The 24,767-nt window shown below is 47.1% G+C and overlaps 3 protein-coding genes across 5 annotated transcripts in view; 2 read left to right on the forward strand and 1 right to left on the reverse strand.

Annotated features, from left to right (window-relative positions):
- Window positions 1-547: 547 nt before the first annotated feature.
- On the reverse strand, window positions 548-3,361 carry THAP11 (THAP domain containing 11). The gene has a single exon (XM_015639694.2). The coding sequence runs from the start codon at window positions 3,336-3,338 to the stop codon at window positions 2,601-2,603; it is 738 nt and encodes a 245-aa protein (XP_015495180.1). The 5' UTR covers window positions 3,339-3,361; the 3' UTR covers window positions 548-2,600.
- CENPT (centromere protein T) lies at window positions 3,221-14,397 on the forward strand. Of its 2 annotated transcripts, none has more exons than XM_015639618.3 (13): window positions 3,221-3,666; window positions 4,258-4,384; window positions 4,907-5,000; window positions 5,173-5,306; window positions 6,083-6,116; window positions 7,256-7,398; window positions 7,886-8,314; window positions 9,230-9,406; window positions 9,730-9,933; window positions 10,571-10,661; window positions 11,990-12,154; window positions 12,902-13,006; window positions 14,011-14,397. In XM_015639618.3, exons 1-13 carry the CDS (start codon window positions 3,337-3,339, stop codon window positions 14,132-14,134), a joined length of 2,157 nt encoding a protein of 718 aa, XP_015495104.1. In that variant the 5' UTR covers window positions 3,221-3,336; the 3' UTR covers window positions 14,135-14,397. The 2 variants fall into 2 exon arrangements, with proteins under 2 accessions (XP_015495104.1, XP_015495106.1); XM_015639620.3 differs by having other exon boundaries at window positions 3,317-3,666; window positions 9,823-9,933.
- A 2,047-nt stretch (window positions 14,398-16,444) lies between these two features.
- RANBP10 (RAN binding protein 10) overlaps window positions 16,445-24,767 on the forward strand; it is a 64,899-nt gene continuing 56,576 nt past the window's right edge. Inside the window, exons 1-2 of one of the 2 annotated variants that reach the window (XM_015639636.3) lie at window positions 16,515-16,753; window positions 17,623-17,734. In XM_015639636.3, coding sequence (XP_015495122.1) covers window positions 16,549-16,753; window positions 17,623-17,734 — 317 coding nt within the window. In that variant the 5' untranslated portion in view covers window positions 16,515-16,548. Of the gene's footprint in view, window positions 16,754-17,622; window positions 17,735-24,767 lie in introns of both variants that reach the window. The other variant, XM_033517126.1, reaches the window with a different exon arrangement.

Genomic DNA, 24,767 nt, shown 5'->3' on the forward strand with positions numbered 1-24,767 from the left:
ATCACCTCCCCATCCTGCAGCTGCATTCAACATTCCCAGTTCAACCCAAAAATGTGATGGTTGAGGCATAGCTGAATTTTTTGCTGCATATGTTTGCTTGAGACTAATAGCTCTAATCCAACCTGAAACCAGGAACTTTGGCAGGTGGAATTATGAATTGTAGGAGTACATTCCAGCTCTTCCCTGCACTATGCAGTTTCATGGGAGGCCATGCCTTCTCCTTCCTCCACCAGACATTGGGCAGGAGAGTCATGCTGGGGGAAACCCTGTGGGAAGCCTGGCTCCCTGCTCAAACCCCTCCTGCTTACACAGAGAGCACCCTGTGACTGATTGCTCATCAAAAAGGCACCAACCTCTGCGCAGGGAGGTGTGTGGTACACTGAACTAACCTCAAACTCCTCTTCCTCACCTTACATGAATGTAAAGATATTCCCGCTGCTCCAGCTGTGGAGCTCACAATGAATAAAAAGATGTAACAAAAGAGAAGACAAAGCTATGGCCACAAACCTTTCAGAAATAGATATACGAACCACAAGGAGACAGGAAATGTAAGAAAACAAAATATACTTTATTAAAATTAAGCATGTTAGCACCTCAGTGTAACCTGGAGAAGTCAAACAGTCCAGCAGGTAACCAGTCCAGCAAGGCTGAATGGCTGAACATCCTGAAGTGCATCCCAATGGTAGAAAAAGTACCATGACTGTCATGACATGCACGTTCTCAACAAGCTCAGATGCACAACCAGCAAGGAGGGATGTTGTGCTGCCTACTGTCTTGATGGGAGCATCTAGAGCTGCTGGACCAATCACATATGTTAAATCCCATGGTGGAGCACGTATCTGCTTGTCCTACCAAAAAAAAACCCCAAAAACAAACCCAAAACAACAAGCCAAACCAACCAAACGAAAAAATTCCTGCTAACTCGACTCGCAGAAAAATCAGTATAGCACAGAGCTGGAGAGCTACATATCAGATTGGAGAATAAATTAAACTGAAGTAACGGGCAGTACTTAGTACATGGATAGACATGTAGTATCCTTACAGATGACCATCCAACTTGGCACACACATTAATAAAAAATGACCCATGCATCACATAGCAGGCTGTGACAACCTGGAGCTGAACTGGCTTCAGGATCTACAGAGAAACCTCCGGCTACAAAACCCCAGGGTGCCCTTTTGCTCGGTTGTATACAGTGTAGAAGCTGATGTAAAGCTACATTAGCCATTGTTACAAAGATTACATAATTTCAAACTAAAGATACTTTTTACATTTAGAAAATACCTCTATAAAATTTAGTAAAAGTGACATCCCAATCTACTGAGTGCAATGCACTCTGGTTCCAGAAGGATCTCACAGACCCAGGGAACACCTGGGAACCCTCAAAGGTGAATATGGGCACACTGTGGTGAAGTGGCTTCTGTTCTCAACATCCATCATCGTTGCCCATTGCCACAGGGCCCTGCTGGAGCACCAGACACTCTTCTCCTCCTCCAAACTGCTGAGGGATCTGTTCCACCAGCCAGGCTGGAAGTGCATAACCAAGCCAAACCCGTGGTTTTGCTACCTTCCCTCCACCCTCTTTCCAGCCAACGCCGATCTGGTTTCCTGTTGCAGAAAGTGAAGGGACTGATGCTGGCTAGAAACAGAAATTATACAACCATTCCACATAGATTTGTACAATACTCTTAAATCTTGGTTTAGAACACACAAGCAGGTTTTAGTATGGTCTTGCCTAATGTACAGATTATTAGTCATGCCAACTAGTTTAGGATTAGACAGGAAAGGTTTGCAACCGCTGCAGGTAAAGTCACTTCTGTTTCATCCTAGTTCTCTGAACAAAAGCCAAGGATTAAAATTCCAATGTGTTACAAAGCCTCCATTTCATTAGAGGGAGTCTTAAGCCAATGAGATAAACTACAGCTGTTAAATGCCACCGTGTTCTTTGTACCAGACTGTAATCCTTACTGGTGTCGAGAGCATCGAGACATCTGTAACCAATACACACACGCCGCAGAGAAAGCAGAAACTACACGGTACAAGAACACTCTTTAATCTGGGGGTTCTGTCACGCTAGGAACAGCAGCCTTACGGCATCAGTAATTTACTGAAGAAACACATCACCCTGAGAGGGTTTCTAAAGCTTTCCTCCACTGAGCGAGGCTGAATGCGACATCACCGACCATTCCTATGATGGGTACAGTGCCCACGGCAGTCGGACACGCCTTCTCCAGGGTAGTGTTGCTGTTACCTCACTTGACACAGAGCGAGTTTATTTGCTGAAAACTGATACCCTACGTCCACTTAGTGACGACTCGGGTCCTATCCACGCTACGAGCAGCGTGTTCTGACACGGCACACAGCGCGTTTGATGGGCCCGGTGTGAGGTGACACCGGAGACAACGTCGGGGCGATAACGGGGCTGGGCACGCAGCTGATCCAGTCCAGGCAGGGGAATCCGATGGCGAGGCCTTTCCCGGCTGGGGGCTGCTGTGGCGTGGGCTGAGCCGGGCACCATCCCATCGCTGCTGTGCCCGGCACGGCGGGCGGCGGAGGCTCCGGGATGGAGAGCCCCGCGCCGGGCCGGGCCCCGGCAGCTCTCAGAGGCCGTGGCGCTTGCGGGTGCCGGCGCTGGCAGCGTGCAGCAGCCGGTCCTTCTCGCGGATCTCCTCGCGGAGCTGGGCCTCGGCCAGGCGCAGGCGGCGGATGCTGCCCTTCATCTCCTTCATCTTCACCTCCAGCAGCGCGATGATGTCGCGCTGCTCGTTCAGCTTCCTCAGCAGCTCCTCCGACGTGGTGCCCGACGACAGCGAGTACGAGTGATCGGGGGGGCCGCCCTCCACCGGGCTCTCCTCCCCCGCCGCTGCCGCCGCCGGTACCGGCACCGGCAGCCGCACGGGGCTGGGCCCGATGGTGGCGGCGGCCCCGAGCTCCACCTGCACCGTCAGGTCGATGGGCTTCACGTCCTCGGCCGCGCCCCCTGCAGGGGCCTCGGCGGCGGCCGCGGGGCCCTGCGGGGCGGCGGCGGCGGCGGCGGCGGCGGCGGGGCGGGGGCGCCGGGCCCGCTGAGCCTTGCGCTCGTTGACGCCGCGCAGCGGGAAGATGGTGGGGACCCGCACCAGGTAGGACTTGCGGCCGCCCTGGAAGTGCTCGCTGCAGACGCGGTGGCCCGTGGTGGGCTGGAAGGTGCTGAAGCAGCCGCTGACGCCCGCCCGGGAGACGTTCTTGAGCCAGAGGCGCCGCAGCTCCTCGTCCTTCGGGAAGGTGTAGAAGTGCAGCGCCTTGTCGCGGTGCGAGTTGTTGTAGCAGCCCGGTACGCAGCAGGTGAAGCCCGGCATGGCCTCGCGGGGCGGGGGGACACCCGCGGCGAGCGGGGCGAGCGGCCCCGCCGAACTACAGCTCCCACAAGGCCCGCGCGGCCTCTCGCCGCCGCCGCCGCCGCCGCCCCGGAACTACGCGGACCACAATGCACCGCGCCACCGGCGGAACTACCCGCCCCACACTGCGCCGCGGCCCCTCCCTGCGCGCGCGCGCTCACGTCTATGTCTCGCGAGAGGCGGCGGGACGCGGGGGGAGTCGGCCGTTACCGGGCCCGCCATGGCCGACAGGCGGTCCCGGTCCAGGCTCAGACGCAGCGGCCACCACAACGCGCAGGCGGCGGCCCAGGTGCGCGGACGGATCTGGGAGGGCGGGCGAGAGGGAAGAAAAGGAAGAAGGGGGAAAGGAGAGTCGCTGTCGGAATCGGTCATTCCGCGGTACTCGCCCGGCTCCGCCCGCCCGGTCGCTCTCGGTTTGAGACAGAAATGAGGCCTCTGAAGCAGCAGCGGAGGCCGCTCCTTCACCCTTGTTCGCCTTAAATCGTGGGAAATGGGCCGAAAGCCCTGACTTTGCCGAGTAGCCCGCAGCTCGGCGGGTTTAGGTCGCGGCTGTGCTCTGGGGCCACCCAGGATTTCGTCCATAGGAGAGTTTTATGCTGGAACCCACTGGATGGTAGCCCGAGCTGAATTGTCTCCTGTCCACACGGGAAGTGCCACCATTGTCAAAAAGTGTCACGTCAAAAAAAAAACAACATGCATGTCAAAAGTTGTCACGCACAATTTCTCTTTGGAATTTGGAAAAAAATTCTGGCCAGCTTGCTTCGCTTGTTATTAGAACAGAGCAAGTGATTAGAACACGGCTGGTGGGTGCTTTTGATCTTGGGATCTTTAATAATTAAAATACTAGCTTTGAATTGCTTATTTCCTGATTTCTCTTTAGACTGAACTAAGTGTAGAAAATAGGAGAAAATCTGTCAGAAGCACCCTTGCAAAGCAGAGACTGGCAGTGTTCCCTGATCTCAGAAATGGCACACCACGGCTTATGCTCAAGAGAGTCGTGCAGAACCGTAAGTATCTTCTTTCAAGAGAACTGAGAACAGAAATACAGTGGTTTTGTAGAGTTGAGAAAACGGGGTGTTCTTGGTAGCCCATTATCCTTTCCCTGTTACATGGAACAGAAATCAGATTGCTGTGTGATTTATGTAACAGAGGAGTCGCTGCACAGCACCTGAATGCAGGATACAGCTGTCTGAGACCAGGCCTTGCACTGGTGAAATCATAGCTTTGAAGATCCTCTTCAAAACCCTCTTCACTTGGACTTCTTATCCTGGTGACTGAGCACATAATCCTGGTGCTGCCTTTGTAGGATCAGGTGTGTTATAGAGGCACGTTCTTCTGCAGTGCAGGGAAATCCCCTGCCGCCATCTGTCACTGCCAGGAGTAAAACCCAAATAGTTTTTACTAGGTCTTTATTTTAACCTGTTAGTAAATGTTGTTTACAGCTTATAGTGTAGATGTGACACCCTGCTGCATTTTGGTGCTCTTGCTGTCTTGAATTGTGGAAAGGAAATGTTCTGGTTTGTTGGCAGAACCCCAGGTTTCACCACTGGCACCTCAGATATCTAGCCGTGAAGACACACAAGAAGTTCATTCAGAAGTCCCATCTAAGAGGGTTTCCAGCATGTAAGTAGGGTTTTTTGATAATTTACACTTTAATTTCACTGCCAGGTATAGCTGCAGTTCCTGTGTTGTGACTGGGGAGCAGGACTTCTCTACTTGTGTTTTAGTGACCAGAATTGCATCTTGTCAGGGGGGATTATCAGAAATCCGTCTCCAGCTTGGTTTGTTTTGGTAGGGGGGAATTGCAGCTGCCAGATGTTGCTCCTGAGGGCAAATCTATCACTGTGTTCCACACAACAAAGAAGAGAAGGAAATTAAGCATTTCTGAATTTGAGAGAGCAGCAGAGAGACGACTTCCCCAGAACCAAGGTAAGGCTGCAGTCAAAAATTACCTTGCTCAGTGCTGCATTTGCTGTCAGCTGGTTCTCACCTGCTCAACTCAGTTGTCAAGAGCTGCCCAGCTGGGCAGTTGTAGGTTTGGAATCCAGATTGCAGTATCTCATGCCCCATCCTATCAAATTTAAAATAAACCTTTTTAAGCCAAGTTCTAGGCTCTGCCACTGCTATATATAATTTTTTGACTATTTTGCAATTTGGTGCTTTTTGAGTTTTGAAGTGTCTCCAGAGGAAGCAATCCCTGTCTTCTTCTCAGTTCTAGACACTTTCATGTACAAACAGCTGCATACTTTTTCCTGCAGTTACATAAAACAAAGTTCTTTGTGAGCAGAATAAGTTTGAGTTCCAGTTTCATCAAGACTCTGTGGAATAGTTACCTATGTTTCTAAAGCTCCAGATGTGTTTGGGTTATGTTGCTGTAGGGTGGTTGTGACCAAGGCCTAACAACTTGTCATCAGTGTGGTAAAATTAAAATTACTAAATCTGAGGGTTTATGCCATGTTAAATTTTCATTGAAATAACTATTGTCTCACCCTTTCAGTAATTGCTTATTAGATTTCTAGTATGCAATTCCGAAATGTAGACAAGAAATAGTAAAGTGACCCCGTTATCTAATTCTTTTTGCATCAAAGTATGTTTGAATATAGTAGCATGGCTGGCTTTGAAGAAAGGAAAATCCTTTGGGATGTTCTTGTAGCCTGTTGTGTAAAGGGTGATTTCTCAGCTAATGTGCCATCAACTTTTTCTAGCTCCATCAACGTTGGACAGCACAATTACGGCTCGGTGAGTTTAACCTAAAATGCATTAACTTCTGTCAGTCCTAGGTATGATCACATCTGAAGGGGTGAAGAGCAGTGCAGATACCTGGTTCGTGTAAAGATCTGTGTTAGTATCAGCAATAGCACAGCCATCTGCCCCTCTGCTGCTGGACTTTGAAGGTGTTGCACCCCACACTTTTTGGTTTTCAGAAATTGTGGCTCTGTACAGTATGCCAGGGTTGGTCTAGCTTGTATTGCTCCTCTTGCTCCTCTTTTTACTTGCTAGGATCATTCCTTTTTTCCTTTCATTCTCATGCTTCCAACAGTAAATCAGTACAGAATTAGAATATTATCCCTGCCTGTTAATAGTTTCATCACATAAATTACATCTATTGCAGTAGATAATGCTGCATATTTGCAGTATTTTCTGGACTTAAAAAGCTTTTAAGTGAGTCAAAGAACTTACTTTCCAGTGTTGCCGTGTACTTTACAGACAACCCTGGCCAAAGTCAGCACATTATTTCACTTTTCTCATTGCAGCTCCTGCATGGGGTGCCACACAAGATGTTTTTTGAGGTTGCATTCTGTGCTTCTGTCTTTGAACCCTCTGAACCCCCTTTTTAATTGGGTTGCCTGGAGAGAGGGACAGGAGGCCATTGAACATGGTCAGTCTTCAGGGTGCAAAACACCTACAATGAGAAACATTTCCTATGCTTCAGGTGTTGCTGTCAGCTCTCATCTTTAAAACAGTCTCAATGTGTTGGTAGCTGTCCTTTGCTGAGAGTATTGACACTAAGTAGATTCTTAAACTTGTTGGGAAGTCCTCCTACCACCCCATTGTCATCTAGAGTATGTCTTTACTCTCAAACATTTGTTTGAGATTCGATTTTTTAAATTTCTGATCCTTTTGTATGCTGTAGTGTTGCAGTGTCTCAGGGAGGCTGTAAAAAAGTCTGCTTCCTCATCTCTCTGATACATATCCCGATGTTGGGTGATAGTATGAAAATAAACAATTGATTTAAAGACTGACATATAATCTTAAAGGGGTTTTTTTGGGAAATTTCTCCTAGTCCTGCAAAATGTCAATGGTAATGCTGTCATGTCTGTATTCTGAGGTTAAAAGGGGAGTGTGTGATTTTGACAATTTCTTTCCTCTTTTTACAGATCCTTTCGTATGTCTGTGGGTTCCTTGCTGGCCCCAGACACCGTTGAAAAGAGGGGCTTGCTCCGGAGACCAAAAACCCGCAAGGCTGTTGACTTACAAGTGTTTGAAGGCAAAGTGGAACAGAACATGCTGAACAGCAAAGGTTTCTTTTTGTTCTTGTTACTGTTGTGTTGTTATTTCTCTCTTGGGAGGCAGGGCTTTATGTTGAAGGGGCTTTTAGAAGCGTTTACTGAAGGATGGTCTGTATTTTAGAATTTAAAATTTACTAACAGATTCATAGAATTAGAGAGGGATTTGGGAAGAAAGATTAATTAGAATGAGGTTCTTCCTTGGCAGTTCCTTTGATTCTGTGCACATAAATATGTACTTTGTCCAGTTTGGTCATTTAAACCACAGGAATTATTTGGGATCATCTTCATCTATGGTTACTGAGATCTTTATGGACTTGGTGTGGAGTGTTGTGGGCACAGAAGTGGGGTCATACGGTTTCTCAGTGTTTGATCTGTTGAAGAGGAGTAAAATTTTATTGAACGACTTAAATTGTGAATTACACAAGTCTTGATTGTAAAGTATCTCCCTATGACCTTGAAAAGTTTTTCACATAGTTTGTTTTAAAACTTTCTCAACAGGACAGAACTATCTTGTGGACTCACAGTCTGCATCTGGGATTCGAACAAGCATCCTGACAAGTGATGCAGAAATGATGATGAATACCACGGAGCTCTTTGTTCAGTCCCAGCTGGATGAACAGAACCAAAATAAACTTTCTGCTCTTGAACCCCAGCTGTCAGATTCAAAAACTTCAGCACAGAGGAGCCTGATTTCTGATGGAGATCAAGAAGAAGAAAGGCTGGAGGGCCTGGTATCCGATGTGAGAGCAAACGAGGGAAGGACCCAAAGAGACTCCAAGAGCTCAAGCCTTCATGATGAGCATGTTGACAGAATGACTCACATATCTCCAGGAACCCCTCCAAAGCAGCAAGAAGAAAAGCAAGATCAGTCCCCACAGAGCAACCCAATGGCACAGATTTCTTTTTCTGAAGAAGAGGTGGCTGGCAGTGAGTACTATGGGTTAAGGGTTAGGCTTAGCAGGTATATGCTTTGCAATTCCTATCATTTGCCAGTTTTTCCCCTGATACCTCTCCTTGGCATTCATTTGCCTGGCCTTGTCCTGGTTGTCCCAAGGTCCCAAGGCCTTGCCACTCTTGTACTTTTGGGTGTGAAAACTCCCAGTCACTGGAGAGAATGGTAAAAGTGCAGTTTGACAGCTTTTGGTTCTGGACTCGGCCAAGATTTCCAAACCCTTCAGCAAGTGACAACATTATGAGAGTGCCCAATTTTGCCAAAGTAACTACCTGTGTGGGTTTCTGCTTAACTGAGCTACATAGTAACAGATATGTGGACTATACATGTAGTATAAAGGAAAAAAGAATACTTAAGTAGTTAGTAGCTCAGAAGTTTTAAACACAAGTCATGTGTCTTGTCATGTGTATTTCTTATTCTGTCTGCCAGAGGTTTCTCCTGGATGGTTAAAACCACTTTAGGCTCTCTTCTCTCTATAAGGGAATATATTTCTTACAAAATTATTTATTCAGAAAAATGGAGGAAATGGAGAATCTGAGCACAAACTCCACATATTGTTAGATTTAAAGGAAAAGAAACTGGTCTTTTACACAATCACCAAAATTGAAAATGGCCATAGAGATGCCAGATCTGGAGGAGCTTTACTTACTGTAAGTAAAATTCCTTCATTGGGATCTGATGTGCCCCTAATTAGGTGGCTGTGGAGGAAACACAGGAAAAGTTGGGCATTTCTCAGCTGTAGAGGGAGCTGCATCTGCTTTTCTTATTTACCTCTGTGGCTGAGTTTATTTATCACAAATACATTCCAGTATTTAATGGTTAAACTGTGTGCTGGTGGTTGCTTGGGATTTTTTTGTAGGTAAGATGTATGATAGAATTTCTTATTTTAGCTCCAGAACATGGTCCAGGTGCTGGATATTCTGAACATTTGGAGAAGAAGATGGCTGAAAAAGCAGAATTGCAGATAACTACAGCACAGGACAGCAGAGGTGAAACAGAAATGGCTTCTTCACCAGGAGAGGAACTGGCAGAAGGCAGCGTTGGAGCCCACGGCTCTCCCGGAGCTGGTGAGAACACCTCTAATGCTGACAGCTCTCTGTAGTGCCAAAGTGCTCTCATGCTGCATCACTGGTATCAGTGCTGAGAGAAACTTAACTTCCTGTCTTTTCTGGAATCTGGGATAATTACTGGGCAAATACCAAACCAATTTTGTCATTTTAAGCTGGAAGACTGCATTTTATATAAAGAGAAACCAAAATTGTACTGGCAGTAGGGTTTAGAAATGTATAGTTACAGCAGGTATCTTTGATGAAAATTTACTAGTGGAAGTTCCAGAATCAGGCAAAGGTATTTGTTTCAGTGCTTTCTTTTGCCTGTTTTAAAAATTTAGAACATAAGATTACCAATGGCATTGGAGCTGAAAGACTGGACAGGAACTCTCATGCCTTTTCCTCATTTGATAAACCTGGAATGATTCCATTAGATGAAACTGATGAACAAGGAGATGAACTACAAGACCAGGCTATCATGCTAGATTTGAATAGTTCAGTGGAAGAGCCTGCTCAGGATGAAGCTGAACAGCCTGCAAGTCGAGGTAAGGAAGCTGCTCAGCATTTCTCTTAACATCGTTTTCTTTCCTGCTCTCACTTGTTAAGAAATGAAGAAGTTCAAGAGTGAAGTTAAAGACAATGCAGATTAGACTTGGAGGAAATGGGTTCATAGCAGAGAAGAGGTGAGATTCTGATAATAGGAGCCTTGCCTGGAGAGAGTTATGCAAAAATCTGCAAACAGGGAGAAGTTTGTAATCTGGCCCTTGTAATGTGATTCTGTAGCTCAGCTTGTCCCTTTGTTCAGGACAGTTTCCCCCATGGCTTAGCAAGATGACAGAGATAGCTTGTAGACTTTGAAGTTCTCTCTGGTTAAAAAGGCTGCAGCTTTGTGGCAACCTGAGTTAACCCAGCCTTCAGCCCCTGCAGCCTGGTCTTGTGTGGTGTCCCTGCAGCCTGCCCAGCCAGCTGGGCCAGCACGGGCCATGGGGAGCCCCCAGCCTGTGTGGCAGGAGCTGTGGGGGGTGGCATTGCAGCAGCCAGCAGCTGTGCTGGCTCAGGGTGCTGTGGAGACACAGGCAGTGAGCAGGGCCAGGCATGTGGGGAGCTGGCTGGGTTTCTGTCTGCTGCCTGCTCCAGGAGTTCTGGAAGAGACTTCAGTTCCTCAAGTATGTTTTTTCCCAGAGGCTTCCATGAAGACTCCTGTGTTTGTCCGTGCTCCAGCCAAAAACCTCCTGCTGTCGACGCCACATGTTGAAAAAGTTGCTGCTCCCAGGTAAGCCTAAGCCACATCCAGCAGTGGCCTGGCAGAAGTGGGGCTGGGGGCAGAGCAGAGCCTGGCTTTGCCAGCTGCTCTGGCAGCTGCCACAGGGAGTGAACAGTGCTGAAGTCTTTGGTTCTTTTACTGCTGTAGCAGCTGAGTGAAGAGTGAATTGAGTGAATGTCAGTGATCTTCCAGAGGAGGCCTGATGCCTTAAGGCTTTCCAATGAACGTTCTTGTAATATGTTCTTGTGCTGAAGACCGAAACTTTTCCTAGGAGTTTTTCAATTGTTAAACCATTCTGGAGCCAGAGACTCCAGCATGGGATGTAGAGACCCTTGCAGAAGAGGGGGAATTATGGATAGCAAGACACTGATCAAATGGAATGACATACTTGTATTTACTGCAGAAGCCTAAAGCTGTGTACAGTTGCCATGGGCTGACTAAAAGAAGCTTTCCTAGAGGCAGAAAGTGAACATGTCCTCTGCATTACTCCAAATTAGTTAACACTTGCACTCTCTTGATTAGAAATTTGGTGAAGCCATATGCTTCATCAGAGCCACTAGCAATGGGTCCTAGGGAACAGGAGGAGTTTTCTAGCCTATGACTTTAGAGCTTTGTCTATTAAAGCAATAAACAAGAAGACAAAATTCTTGTGCCCACGTATGGCACATGTGGACTGGAGAGAGTCAAGTGATCCACACGCCCTCTCTGGGCGTTTGGCATGTGTTAGCCTGAGGTTCTAGTTTATTTCTGTTGTTTTCCAATTATGTACTGAGTGAATCCATGGATTTCACTTAACTCGTCCATATTGCAATTTTTCCTATTTTAGGATGGAAGACAATTTTAATTTCCTTTAGGACTTACAGTTTTGTTTTAAGGGGGGTGGACCCCACAGCCCACAAAAAAGCCCCCATTGAAGTTCTTAATAGTGTAGAAGGATTCCTTGCAATGCAGCTTCCCCTGTCCACAGATGCAGAAGTGTTCTGTGGTGTCTCAAACTTTGTGCACTGCTGGAAAGGGAACACTGCAGGGATGCAGTGGAAACTGCAGTCTTGTATTGGAGAGAACTCCAATACATGTTTGTTGACAGTGTGGTACATGAGCACTCTGGAATCAAGGAAACTTGAGCCTGGATTACTTCTCCTGAGGCCATGATGCCACGTAAACTGTTTTGCCCTGTGTGGGCATGAGAGTTTTGAAGAATTGGGAGGGAGAAAGAATGAAGAGTTCAAGGGAGTTCTTATCCCTTCCAGTTCAGCTTAGGGTTTCTCCAAACTCAGTCTGGTGTTCTTTGCCTCTCCCTTCTTCATTCAATGTGTGAATTTTCAATTCCCTCAAAGGTCTCCCCAGCAGCTGCTGCAGCCCAAGACAGTTCCAAAGAGATTGGGACCACCTCAGAGGAAACCACGTGAGCCTCAAGTATCAGGGAGTTTGATAAAGGAGATATTCAGACATTTTGCTAAAATGCCAGTGACCAAAGAGGCATTCAAAGTTGTTGAAAAATGGTACGTAGCAACAAACTGCTCTTTCCATTATTTTTAATGTTGAGGGTTTTTTCCTTTCTTTCCTCTTCTGAAGTAATAAACCTGTTGGGAGTGCTGCTGACAAGCTGACAGCCCTCTCTCTTCAGCTGGAAAGAGTCTTGGGAGGCCATAAAAATGGGCAGAAATGTGCAAAGTGCTTTGGGCTTCTCTGTGGGTATCTGATCAGTGCAGCCTTGCAGGAACATCTGGTTTTTGTCCCAACAAGTTGTAGCAGTCAGAGTCTTGCCATTATCCATTTCCATGGGCAGGATGGCTCTGGACAATGGTCATCATGCAGGGCACAGTGAGGTGTGCAGCATTCCATTGGATTCCAGGTTTCTCAGATTTTTGAATCCTTAGACCTTGTTACCTTCATGAGTAAAATCTGTGTATTGTTTGAGCAGATGCAGATATCACTGCAGCAGCCAGTATCTGACCCTCCGTGCTGATTTCTCTGTCACTGGTGTCAACTCTGTTCTGCATGGTTGGGAAGTTTGGGAAAGGCTCTGGTTGTCAGATGTGCAGCTGTTTGACAGCTGTCTTGGCAGTGAAGTTCCAGGGAGCCTGGGCTGAGAAGCCAAGCTTTGTTCATGGGCAGGAGAGTTACTTCTCCCCTAGCTTTCCCTAGCAGGCTGTGACTTGCACAGCTCTTGTGCAGCTTACCCTGCAGAAGTGGGTGAGTAGCTGGTGTTCACATGCTCCACAGTCTGATTTGATTTCCCCCCTCAGCTCTGAGAGATACTTCAAGCAGCTGAGCAGTGATCTGGAAGCTTACACCCACCATGCAGGGAGGAAGACAGTGGAGGCAGCCGACCTGGAAGTCCTCATGAGGAGGTAATGGAAGGGTTGTTACTAATGTGCTGTAGTGTTTGGTAGTGCTTTGATAGCCCAGTAATGCCTGGTCGTTGCCAGAATGTGCACCAGCAGTGTTTGCACAATAAGTGTGGGAAACTGGAAAAGTTTCAAATGTGGTGTTAAAGTCACCTGGGGGATAGTACAAGGCACAGCTGATGACACTGGCTTTGCATGACCCTCTGTAGGTGAGCTGGTGTTGCTGCTTAAAAAGAATAATCTGTTGCTGTCCTAATGCAGAGATTTCATTTTCCCACCTGACAGGTGTGTGCTGGGGTAGGTAGGAACAGGCCAGGAGGCACGATTGTTTAGTTGTCCTGGTTTGAGAATTCCGTGTACTTGTTGTTTCACCCTGTTCCAGGTGTCTTTATGCTTTTTTACTCCCTCACAATGAGATCAGGAATTGTTGCTGGCTCATGCATAAGAACAGCATTTCTGTTCCTTCCACATGGAAAGTATCACTAAATGTTGCACTTTCTTTCTCCAAAACTGGTGCTGGTTTTTTCAGTCCAGTCAGTTAAATGGTGCACAGGAAAACTCCATGGCCTACACAGCTGGCAAATGCCAATCACTTCTGATTTGTGACTGTAAAAAAATCTGGGTACTGAGCTATTTCCTTCTGTCACATCAAAGGGCTGAGTTTATTCCATGGTAGGTGGATTGTGAATTTAAAAAGCAATGAGCCTCTACTTTGGACCTGATCAATATAGATTAATATCCCCATGGTAAACAGTGGAAAGCTCTGTGGGAAGCTGCTCTGCAGGAGCCCCCTGGCTCTGCTGTGTGGGCAGTCCTGGCATTGCAGTGTGCACAGGAGCTGAGAAGCTGCCTGCAAACACGAGTCTGGAGCTGTTTGTCACAAGCAGACAGGGCATTTCAGCTCTTAAATGCAAAAACCTCAGTGCAAGAAAACCTTCTCTGGTATCAAATGGAAACACATTTCATTAACAACTGTTGTCACTTCTCTGCTCTCTTTTTGGACAAAGGCAAGGGCTGGTGACAGACAAGATGCCTCTGAATGTGCTGATAGAGCGTTACCTCCCTCTGGAGTACCGGAAGCTCCTGATTCCAATTGCAGTGAGTGGAAATAAAGTGATCCCTTTCAAGTGAAGCTGCAGGGATGGCCCCTGGGGGTGGGAAGGTGGCCTGCTCCCAGGGGCTGGCTGTGGGCTGTTCCATGTCACTGCTCCAGGTGTTGCTTTTCACCTGGTAACAACTGCTGGATGTTCTGAGTGAAGGCAGATTGTGCTGTGGCCACCACACCACCCTGCTGGGTCTCACCAGCCTTTGTTACAAGTAATTTGACTATCCATATTTTTGTTTATTACCTTTTAATACTTGTACAATTCTGATAAATAAAATGTTACACGTGTTTTGTGTGATGCCAATGCTGCTTATGTCAGTGAGCTGAGAGGCTCCTGCATTGTGGTGTTCAAAATGTTCCTAGCAGGCATTTAACTGTGTTGGTGCTCTGTGTTTGGCACACCTGTGTGGTTTCTGTGGCTCTGCTCCCAGTGGGAGCCATGGTGTCCCTTTGTTTTCCACTGGTGTTCCTGTACAGGCAGTTGCTGCATGAAGGAGCTGGTCCATGCTGTGTTCCTCAGCCAGGGAAACAAAGCAGAACTTCTGTGTGTGACTGTACTGCTTCCAGGGAGCTTAAACAACACTAGGAATGAGATCTGGCACAGCAAAGGGTGCCAAGAAAGAATAATGCCTGTCACATGTACCAGTTTCAGAGGGATGGAGATGGATATTGAACTTGCTCTTCAGTGTCCTTCTGGGGAGTCAGTGTGACACAAGTTGTTTCTCCCCATCCTGAGGCTGTCCTGAATCCTGCTGCAAGTATGGATTCTCCTCTCTGGGTTATGCAGTGTGTGCAGTATAGCTTCCTCAAACTACAGCCAAATGGTACAATTCATAGGGAATCCTGGAAATCCAGCCTAGCTCTTGGCAGCAGCACTTGGAAGTTGAACAGGTTTTGCACACCACTAAAGGACATAAGGGCCAGTAGAGTTAAAATCTCTTCAGCAGCCAATGCCAATCCAAAGAGCAGGCATTTTTCAAGGATTTTATTTTTAAACATAATTCCATTAATACAACAAAGAGCTTTTTTTTTTGGATACAGTGTGACTGAATGGTCCTTTGAGAAGCTCTGCTGGGAGCAGTAAGTGTCTGCATGTCCTTCATGGATGGGATTTCCCTCTCTAGTGTGTGTCAGAGCTCACATCTCACGAGAAGCTGCAGCTTCCCAAGGGGAGGAATGGGAGGGGACAGTGCTTTGCAGCTGCTGCCTGTCACACGATTGGGCTGCCACTGGATTTGAATGTTCCACGGGAATTCTTCAACTCACTGGAGCCTTTTCCTTACACTGGGTGTGTTCAAACAGTTGATACCGGTTTGGCAGTCTGGAGTCTCAAAGGTTGTAACTTTTTGTATCAAACTGGTCTGTATGGATATCTAAATATATATATTGTAACTGTATATGTAATCTAAATATAACAAGTCTAAATCCGTAACTATATAAACATTCTCTCAAGTAAGGGAAGATCATTCTGTCAAGATCACCTTGTGTCAGACCTGTAACTTCAGCTGCAGAGGAAGAGACTGCAGCTCTTGCCGTAAGTAGGTCTCCAGTTGCTCCGACAATCATGGCTTTGGAATGATGACAAGGGCCTGTTTATTGCTATGGAGACATGGAAAAAGAATGGAAACATGGAATTATGTGTGTCATATACAGAAGAATGAACTCATAAGGCTGCTCAAGGATCTTGTTTTTCTTCCTGCTGGCCGTGGTTTCACGGCAGGAGTTTTGTAGTGTACTGTCAAGGCATAATTGTATTGAAAAACATACATAAATGTAAACAAAGACTGTAGCCAAATGCATCCAACTGAGAACCAAAGGAGCCTTTGTGAGCAGCAGCCGGTCAGCCGGGGTCCCTCGTCCGTGCGCTCGCAGCCCAGAGCCGCCGGTTGTTCCCGTTGCTGGGGTTTGCCGGAGCCCCCGTGGCTGCGCTCGCTTCCTTCTTCAGCCCCGGGCCCGCCATGGCGCGCGCGCTCCGTTTACCCGTCGCCACGGCAACGGCCACGCCCGCAGGACCCCCCTCGCGCGCCGCCATAGCTGCCCACGCAGCGCCTGACGCGCGGACGCCGCGCGGCGGCCGAAACCGGCCCGTGAGCGGAGGTTGCCGGCGGGCGCCTGTGAGCGCTGGGCGGCCCTTGGGCTCCGGGCTGCCGCGGTGCACGCTGGGAATGGGAGTTTCGCACTCTACCTCACTGATGGGAGCAGGGCGGAACGGGGACACGATTCCCAGCGTGCAGCGCGCCGAAGGGGGGGACGGGGCTTTGCATGCTCTGCCTCTCGGGAGTTGTAGTCTCGGCGAGAGCCAGGGGCGAGCGAGCGGCAGTGACGAGGACTGCGCTTCCCGTCGGGCGGCGCGGCCCCATTGTGGGCACGCTCGCAGCCCATTGGCTGCCGGCCGCGGCCGGGCCTCGCTCCCCGCCCGCTGACACAAAGCGGGTCCAAGATGGCGGAGGCGGGCGCGGGGAGCCCGCACGGCGGGGACGCGGCGCCGCCGGGGCCGCCCGAGGAGCAGGAGCTGAGCCGGCGCCTCCGCCGCCTCTACCCCGCCGTCAACCAGGACGAGACGCCGCTGCCGCGCTCCTGGAGCCCCAAGGACAAGTACAACTACATCGGCCTCTCGCAGGGCAACCTGCGCGTCCACTACAAAGGTGCCGGGCTGGGGCGGCGGCGCCGGGTTCGGCCTCGGCCCGGAGCGGGACGGCCCCGGCGTGGCCCTCGGCCCGGCCACTCCGCGGGGCCCGCCGGGCGCGGGCTGAGGCGGCAGCGGGTCCGGCGGCCCCGGGGCAGGGGCGCCGTGAGCAGCGCGGGGACGGGCGGCGCCGAGCTCCGGTCGCGGGGCGCTCCTTGGCCCGGGGCCCCGGCTGGGCGGCTCGGGAACGGAGGTGTTGGGGAGCCGGGGGCTCTCCCCGGCGGAGTGTGTGGCCTTATATAACGCTGTGCAGTGTCGCTTGCCCGGGCCCGGTGCGGCCAGACCGGCTGTTTACTCTGTCATCTTGCTTAAAACCCAGCCCAGGGGTCGGATGGCCCCGAAACGCTGCGTAATTGGGGCTTTGGCTCCTCGGGTTTACACTAAATAGTTGCTCGCAGACTTGGAGTGTGATGTTTTCCTTGCTCGCTACTGGAGCTGTTCTCCCTACCCACCCAGCGCAGAGCTGATTATTCCTTTTCCTGCCTGGCTAGTAAACACTGATGTCATTCCCCTCTTGTGTAATCATTTTTGTCTTCTGTCTGTGTACACTGGTCTTCAAATTATGTCTGTGGGGAGTGGGAGAGGTGGTACTGAGAGTCTTTCACAAAAACTCATAGCAAAAACAAAGGGAAAACTGAAATGCTTGTGCTGTAGGAATTGTTCTTGGTGGCAGTGCAGGGTTGTATATGCTGGTTCTCTGGAAAGTGTGTTTTAAATGGCTGGCTCCGTGTAGAAACAGATCCCTGCTGGTTTCAGATAGTGAGGTTTTAGATTAGGATATGTGATAGGCCAGATCCCCTCAGTACTTACATTTCTGTTCTTTCTTAGGTCACGGTAAAAATCACAAAGATGCTGCCTCGGTCAGGGCCACTCACCCCATCCCTGCAGCCTGTGGCATTTATTACTTTGAAGTGAAGATCGTCAGTAAAGGTAGAGATGGGTAAGTGCCTCATTGCAGCTCAGTGGCTGGGGATGTGTCTGGCAGCTCTGCTGGACTCAGGCCTCCTTTCCAGAAGTGTTGGAGGTCCCGTGGCTGCTGGGTGCAGCAGGCAGGTACAGCATGGGCAGGTTTTGTCCTCCTGATGAATGGATGTAAATGAGGTGGAATGCCCTGGAAGCAGAGGCACTGGCACAGCTGTGTCCTGAGCCCTTGGAGATGGACACTTCTAAAAAATTCAGTAAACTGAGGATCTGTGGTGCAATATGAATTAAAATGGGTTTTCTTCTTGCTAGCAAGGTCTGGTGACTGATTTCTGGAATTATGATGCCTCAGAAGTGAAGTGAAGCAGAAGGGAGGAAGGTTGAGCTTAATTTTGGACTGCTGCAGTGAGGTTGATGTGGTGAAGAGTACTGGAGCACTGGGGAAAGTAATAAAGGGGCATTTCTAACAAGGTCTGGAGTTCTCTTGTTAACATGGATTTAATTTTTGCTCATTGTGAAGGTGTCAGTCTGTTCTGTGTGGATGGCCCTGGCATTGTTCATTGTTAAAGGACGAATATGGCAGGAATATTATCTGGAGAGGAAAGCCACACAGGAGGAGGGTTTGGGTGCAATTAATGAATCTAGTCCTTCAAGTGTGATATTTGATCTCTGACCAGTTTAAGGGTTGTGGGGAAGGGCAGCAGATATTCCTACTAAAAACCAAATGAAAGTGAAAACTTGTTATAGTTGAATTTTTTTGCTGTCATTGTTGAATTGAGAAGTGGCCTACTTGTAAAGGGACTTGTGAAGGATCTCAGGTTGTGCTGCATTTAGGCCCTTGATAATTACTAGGTTATCTGCAAAGATGGATGCTGGGCTGAATTCCTTATAAATGCAGGGAAAAGACCATCCTTATTCCTTCATTTCACTGACCTGGCTGTTAACTGCTTGTCTGTTTTGAAACACTGCCCTGGATTAGTTTATGTAACTGCTAAAACTGAAATAATTTGCAGTGAGCTTCAAGACAATTTTCCAAAGAAATCACATTACAAAAGGTCACTGAACAGCACTTAATCCTTACTGCAGTCTAGATCAATCTTAAAGGGAGATAATGGAATTTTCTGCTTGTCTCCCAAGATCAGAGTTTTCTGTATTAATGATCTGTTGTTTTTATTGTATTCTGTAATTACAGTGACTTTCCAAGAATAATTCCAAAGAGACAACCATGTGTGTTAACACAACAACCTGAACAGGAGCTGCTGATAGCTCTGATCTGAGGTCAGGGCAGTGCCGAGGCTTTGAGAGCCTCTCTGATGTCTCAGCCATTCCTGTGCCTTGTTTTTCTTTTGCTGGTAGAGACAGATCCAAGTTTTATCTCGCACAGGGTGGTGCTGGGGATTTGTGGTTGTGAATTTCCACTGTAGCTGCTGCCTGGCTGTCACTTGAGAAGGTGCTTTTGTGTATCTCACCTTTAATAGTTTGAATTGTTCCTGCTGGAGGCTCAGTGTGTTGTACTGGTGAACTGTGGCAGAGATTTCTTCTGAGGAGGCTCCACAATGTTTATTCCATCATGGTGACTTCATTTTAAAGGATTGAAGGTCCAGTCATTTGAAGAAGGGATTGAGGGAATGAAGTTTTCAAGCAGTGTAAGTGGCAAAGCCTGTCCTTAGGAATAACACTGGAAGGAAGCCCTTTAGCAAGGGGAGAGGAAGAGGTTTTCAGAATGGGTATTTCAGCCTTTGCCCTAGAGCTGGTTTGTCTTCTGTATGAGGTAGTGAGGAAATGATGTGAAGTTATTCCCTGTGTATCTCTTTCTGGAATTTGTGATGGCATTTCACATTTAGGTATAAAATGTGAGTGATTTGCTTTTGAAACAAGACTTGCTCAAGAAAGGCTTTTGTGAAGTGAATTTCAGGAAGTGTTGAGGAGTCTGATTTTGCTCAAAACTGTTGTTTTTCTGTGCTCAGCATTGTTAGTTTAGGGTTCTGCACTCTGGTTAAAAACTGACACTTGCTAATAAACAACAGAATCTAAGGTTTTAGATAAGAAGTGGGATAGAAGCTCCCCAAGGCTCTTAATGGAGAAGAATCCCAAAGTTCACAAGATGCTGTTTGCAGCCTGCCAAGGGATGTTGCCTGTGTGTGACATGCTCTGATAAGAGGCTTCTTGAATTGGCATCAGGCAGTGCCATTTTAGATTGGTGATGTCACTGTGGGAAAGAAACCTGAGCTGTGGAGATGACTCAGGTGTCAGGACCACCGTTTTAACTTCTCCCCTGTTTTTCATTGGACTAAGGAGATTTAAAACCAGTATGCTGTGGTTCTCTCCTGTATTCTCCCACCAGATCACATCCTAGCAGTCAAAACACACATCCCTGCCTCCCCCTGTTTTCCAGGCTGAGAACTCCTGTGCTCACCCCAGAGCTAGCACAGGGGAAGAGGGAGGGAGAGACTGCAGCAGCACAGGCACAAGTTGCTTTGCCCTGCCACAGTTGGTAGAAAAATTTCCTCTTTTGCACTGCCTTGTCTCCCCTGTGCCTTAATGCACCTGCCCCAGAAAGGTGCTTTTGTTAAGGGAGCAAACAAAATGATTTATGAAAACTCTGTCTTTGTCATCACTGGACTTTTCTGCCTCAGCATTGGTAAAATCATTTGCTGGAGGTTATTTTAAAGCAAGTACAGCATCCAGAAAGTCCATTTGGTGTATGTAAGAAACTTCTGAGATAGATCAGCTTTTCTTAGCTTTGGATCTTTCATTGCTCACGAGATAAAACCACAGTCCTTTGAGAGGCACAAGTGTGATTCAGACTTTATTTTAGTTGAATGGTGGCTGTTTTTTATCCTGGTGGATTTAGTCTTGATAAATAAGAGCTCATGTTGATTTACTGAGTTTGTTTTTTGTGAAGTTTTGTTTAGTTTTTTTTCTGGGAGAGGGGAGGCTGCCAGGATACCACTGAAAAATTGTCTTGACAAGATTTCTAGGTAACATGGAACAAATCAGATGTGTCAGTCTGTTGATCAGTTGCTACTTCTTGAGGTGGGAGATGTTCTTACCCTCAGAGCAGAGGAGAATTTAATTTTTCATTTTCAGTCTCTTGTCCCAGCCCTCTTGTCACCTCCTTGTCTGTGCTGAGCACACAGGGAGTGGTTCCACAGCACTTTAGGACGATATATGTCAGTGCTGTGGGATTCTGCCCTTGCATTTGCTGTATGCCTCTACTCCTTCCCTCATGCAGACAGGCTGTTACCCTGTCCTATGGTGAGCTGGTTCAGGGAGATAACTGGTGGAAAGCTGGCCAAAAAGTAATGGATGATGATTTCATCTACTGACGTCACTTTCAGAAATTGCTCCTTTTTTTTTTTTTCTCATTAAGTTGAGGACACTTTTCAGGGTTCCCTTTATTAATTGAAGGCAAGTCAATAAAGGGATGGCCCAAGCTGAGAGATGAAAGGGTAGGATTGCACCAACCCTCAATTCCATTCAAAGTGTTGTTGAACAGTTTTGTTTTAAGACTGCTGCTGGTAGCTAATTCCTGAGACATTGTGTGCTTGTCACCTGAGTGTTGTCAACTGGAACAAAAGGAGAAGAGGTAATGGGTCACAAGTTGTGGCAAAGGAAATGCCAGCTGGACATAAGAAAGAATTTTCCTTTGTGAAAATGGTTGTGCACCCAAACAGGATGCCTGGAAAGGCACTGGCATCTCCCTCATCAGATTTGCCTGAGGGAGCCCTGCTGGCTGATAGAAGTTTCAGAGTTACTTATGCTTTGGGCAGAAGGATGAAGAAGGAATGTCCCAAGGTCCCTTCCTGTCCAAACCTCTCTATGAATCTGTGAATGGCCTGCTTCCAGCACTCCTCAGATGAGCAGATTGGCAAAAATGCTTGTGACTCCTCTGTTCCTGAGCTGCCACAAATAACTCAGGCTTTTATCCTGGTACTGTTCGTAACAGTTCAACCTTTGCTGTATTTGCAGCACTGAACTCTTGTCCCCTCTCCCTCCAATACATGGTTCTGTTTGGTGGTGATTTGTCAGCACATCTCACAGCCTCTCTTTCCCCACTACACGATCTCTGCTTGGTAAACAGGAACAGGGAGAGACTCATCAGGGTAGGGCAGCCAACCCACAACTCAGAGGCTGTTGTGACTCAGAAGGATAAGTCATCCTTGTTGTCCTCTCTATGCTGGGGCAAGGTGAGCTGTCTGGGGGTGACATTGTGTGTTCCTGACCACCAGTTTGGTTTCTTGACTGGTTTTACCTCCCCCAGCCACGTGCTGGGTTGTGATGGAGTGTGACTGGGGAGGACATTTCAGAGGCCAACCCTGATGATGCATGGGTTCTGAATTCTGGCAAAAGTCACCTGTCTTGCCGCCTCCTCTCCATTTCTGAGCTGCTGGAACAGACAGCCCAGCAGCCTGTGGATTGCTGTCTTTCTGGGAATGGTTTAGTCTTGGACAGCTGCTTGCTCAAGGATACTTTGCTGTGCTGGCATCCTGACCTCTCTGGTGGGGACAGAGGCACTGTCTTCCAATAGTGACTCTGTGCAAGCACAGCAGGCGTGTTCTGTGGGCAGAGGAGGTGCCAGGGGGCCCAGCCCTCTATACTAGGGCAGCCCAGTGGTTTCATGAGTACTTTGAGCCATCCCAGAAAGCATCTCAGTCTGGCTTTTCTTTTTGCCAAGATGTGTTTTTGTGTGCCACCACTAGTGACTGTGTTGTGAGCTCGATTGTGCTCACAGCCTTTTTGCTGGATCAGTACTTGAAACAGTGAGTTCTGCATTAGGTGGAGACCCAGAAAGGCAGGAGAGGGAAGCTGGAAAGACATAAACCACATAAATTCCCATAAGGGAATGCTGGTATCCTTCTTCCAGCACCATTCCACAGTTGCTTTGAGCTGTGCAGCCTGTTGTCCAGAGATGTTGGTCAGCACTAGTTTAGGTTGAGGAGAGTTTTCTGAGAGAGGGAGGAAAGAGTTCTTTGAAGAGAGTGGCTGAAGAGCTAATCGAGCTTAGTCCATACCATAGTTTATTTAAAATCTTCCTTTAGCTTTCATACACAAGTGCACCATAAGCCAGACTTAAAAATAGCTTAGTTTCTCTCTGACTGAAAAAGAAAAATAAAGGTCAGATGTGTTGGTTGGTTGCAGTCTGTACATTAGTAACAAATCATCTGCCCCTTCTCCTTGCTTATGTTTCTCCTTGCCAACTTTCCATTTCTCCTCAGCATATGGTGAGTGTGATGGCTCTGTGAAAAGCCTTTTGCTCGTGTTCTCTAATGGGTTCCAGATGCTGACAGAGGCCTGTCCATGCAGAGTTCTGACAGCATTGGCTGCTTATGCTCAGACACTTTGGAGTGCCCTGCCTGTCTGGATAAAGGATATTCTGTAAGAACTGGGGATTTTTTCTGTGATCTCTGTTTTGTCACTGGTAAGCCTGTAAATAATTGTTTTCCTCCCCCCTTTTTATATTTTTCCATCCTGGTTTCCAAGAATCCAAAATCAGCACAGAGGGGGTTGTTCAGATTGCAAGTAGGTCTGCTTGTTTGAATTTATGCTTTTTTGCAGACACTCACTTTAACTACCCAACACATAAATAAAGCCCCCAAGTAGATTTCATAAACAGTTTCTGCCTTGTTCCAAATTTGCAGATTGCCCAAGCAAGTCCTTCTTGCTCAGCTACCAACTGTGCCTTGGTGCTCTCAGGTGTAAAGACTCATTTTCTGCAGAGGTTTCATGTCAGTTGATGACACCTCGTACAAGTTGTTATTTCTTTGTCATTGTTCTGTTACTCTCTTCCAAAAGGCAGTAATATTGAGAGCAGCTTTTCAGTGTAAAGGAGTCATGAGTTTGGAATATCTGTTTTGCAGTTGATGGCTTTTTTAAATTCCTTTTTTTTTTATCAGTGAAGTGGAAATTGAATCTGAGTGTTTTATAGCAGTATCATGGGCCATCCATTGTAATAGTTGAGTATCAATTTATCATTAAAATAATCTGTGAAATAAAGCAATGAAATGGAAGCAGTGATGGTGATATGTGACTTTTCCACTTGTGAGGTGTGGATTTAGGTATGTCTGAGGTCTGAGATTTCCTAGATTTCAGACTGTGATAATTATTTTTGTTGCTGTTGGGGTTTTCAGTTCAGCTTCTTAGGAAATTTTGCACAGTGAAGAAGAAAAATTTCAGGAAAGGGTTATTTTTGTTTGGTTATTTTTTTCATCCCCTCTCCCTCTGCTATTTCTGAGTATCTGTTATAGAAAATTTAAGAATGTGACAAAAGCAAAATCTAGCAAAATCAATATGTAAAACATTGCTATGCTCAGTTCTTCAGAATATGTTTGCAGTTAAATCAAATCACAGAATAATGGGAACTAATTATTTACATATTCTAAGCTTGCAGATCTAAGGAATTCTATTTAATAATTAAATTTTGTTTGCTGGATAACTTTTATATAGGAAAAACCTTTTTCTTTCACTCGAGAAGCCTTGAAATGATGAACTGCTGAAGAATTTATCATCCAGTGTGAAACTTTGACTCTTTTTCTTCAGCTCTCCACTGAAGCTGAATTGTGTTAATTGTGTTATGTCAGCTCTGTGGCCAGATTAATTTTTTAAACTGCTTTTCTAGCAATGGGATTTACATTGTACCTGTGATATAAGACTGGATCTCTGTTTCCACACTACAATCTGCCTGCTTGTTTACAATTTCTTTGTGTTGATGCTCGGGTCCACATGAAGCCTTTGTCCCTTGTTGTGGAGATGTCAGTGTGTAAAGGTCTGTGAGTTCAGTGTGTGGTGCTTTCCCAGCACTCACCCCAGCTCTGACTTTCTGCTGCTGTTTAAAGAGAAAGTGTTCTTATTTCACCAGTACATCTCTCAAAACTTCAAGTGTTACTTTTTCTCTGAGATATTTTCCACCATTATTAATCCCTCATCCAGATCTTATGTAAATATTACAGTTACTTCTTTCTGCAATTTCATTAATTATTAGCAGGTAAATTCTCATTTCATAAGAATTGTTACCATCCAAGCCTAAACCAGAGGGAATTAGCCTATAAGGA

This window comes from Parus major, chromosome 11 (assembly GCF_001522545.3).
Source record: "Parus major isolate Abel chromosome 11, Parus_major1.1, whole genome shotgun sequence".
NCBI lineage: Eukaryota > Metazoa > Chordata > Aves > Passeriformes > Paridae > Parus > Parus major.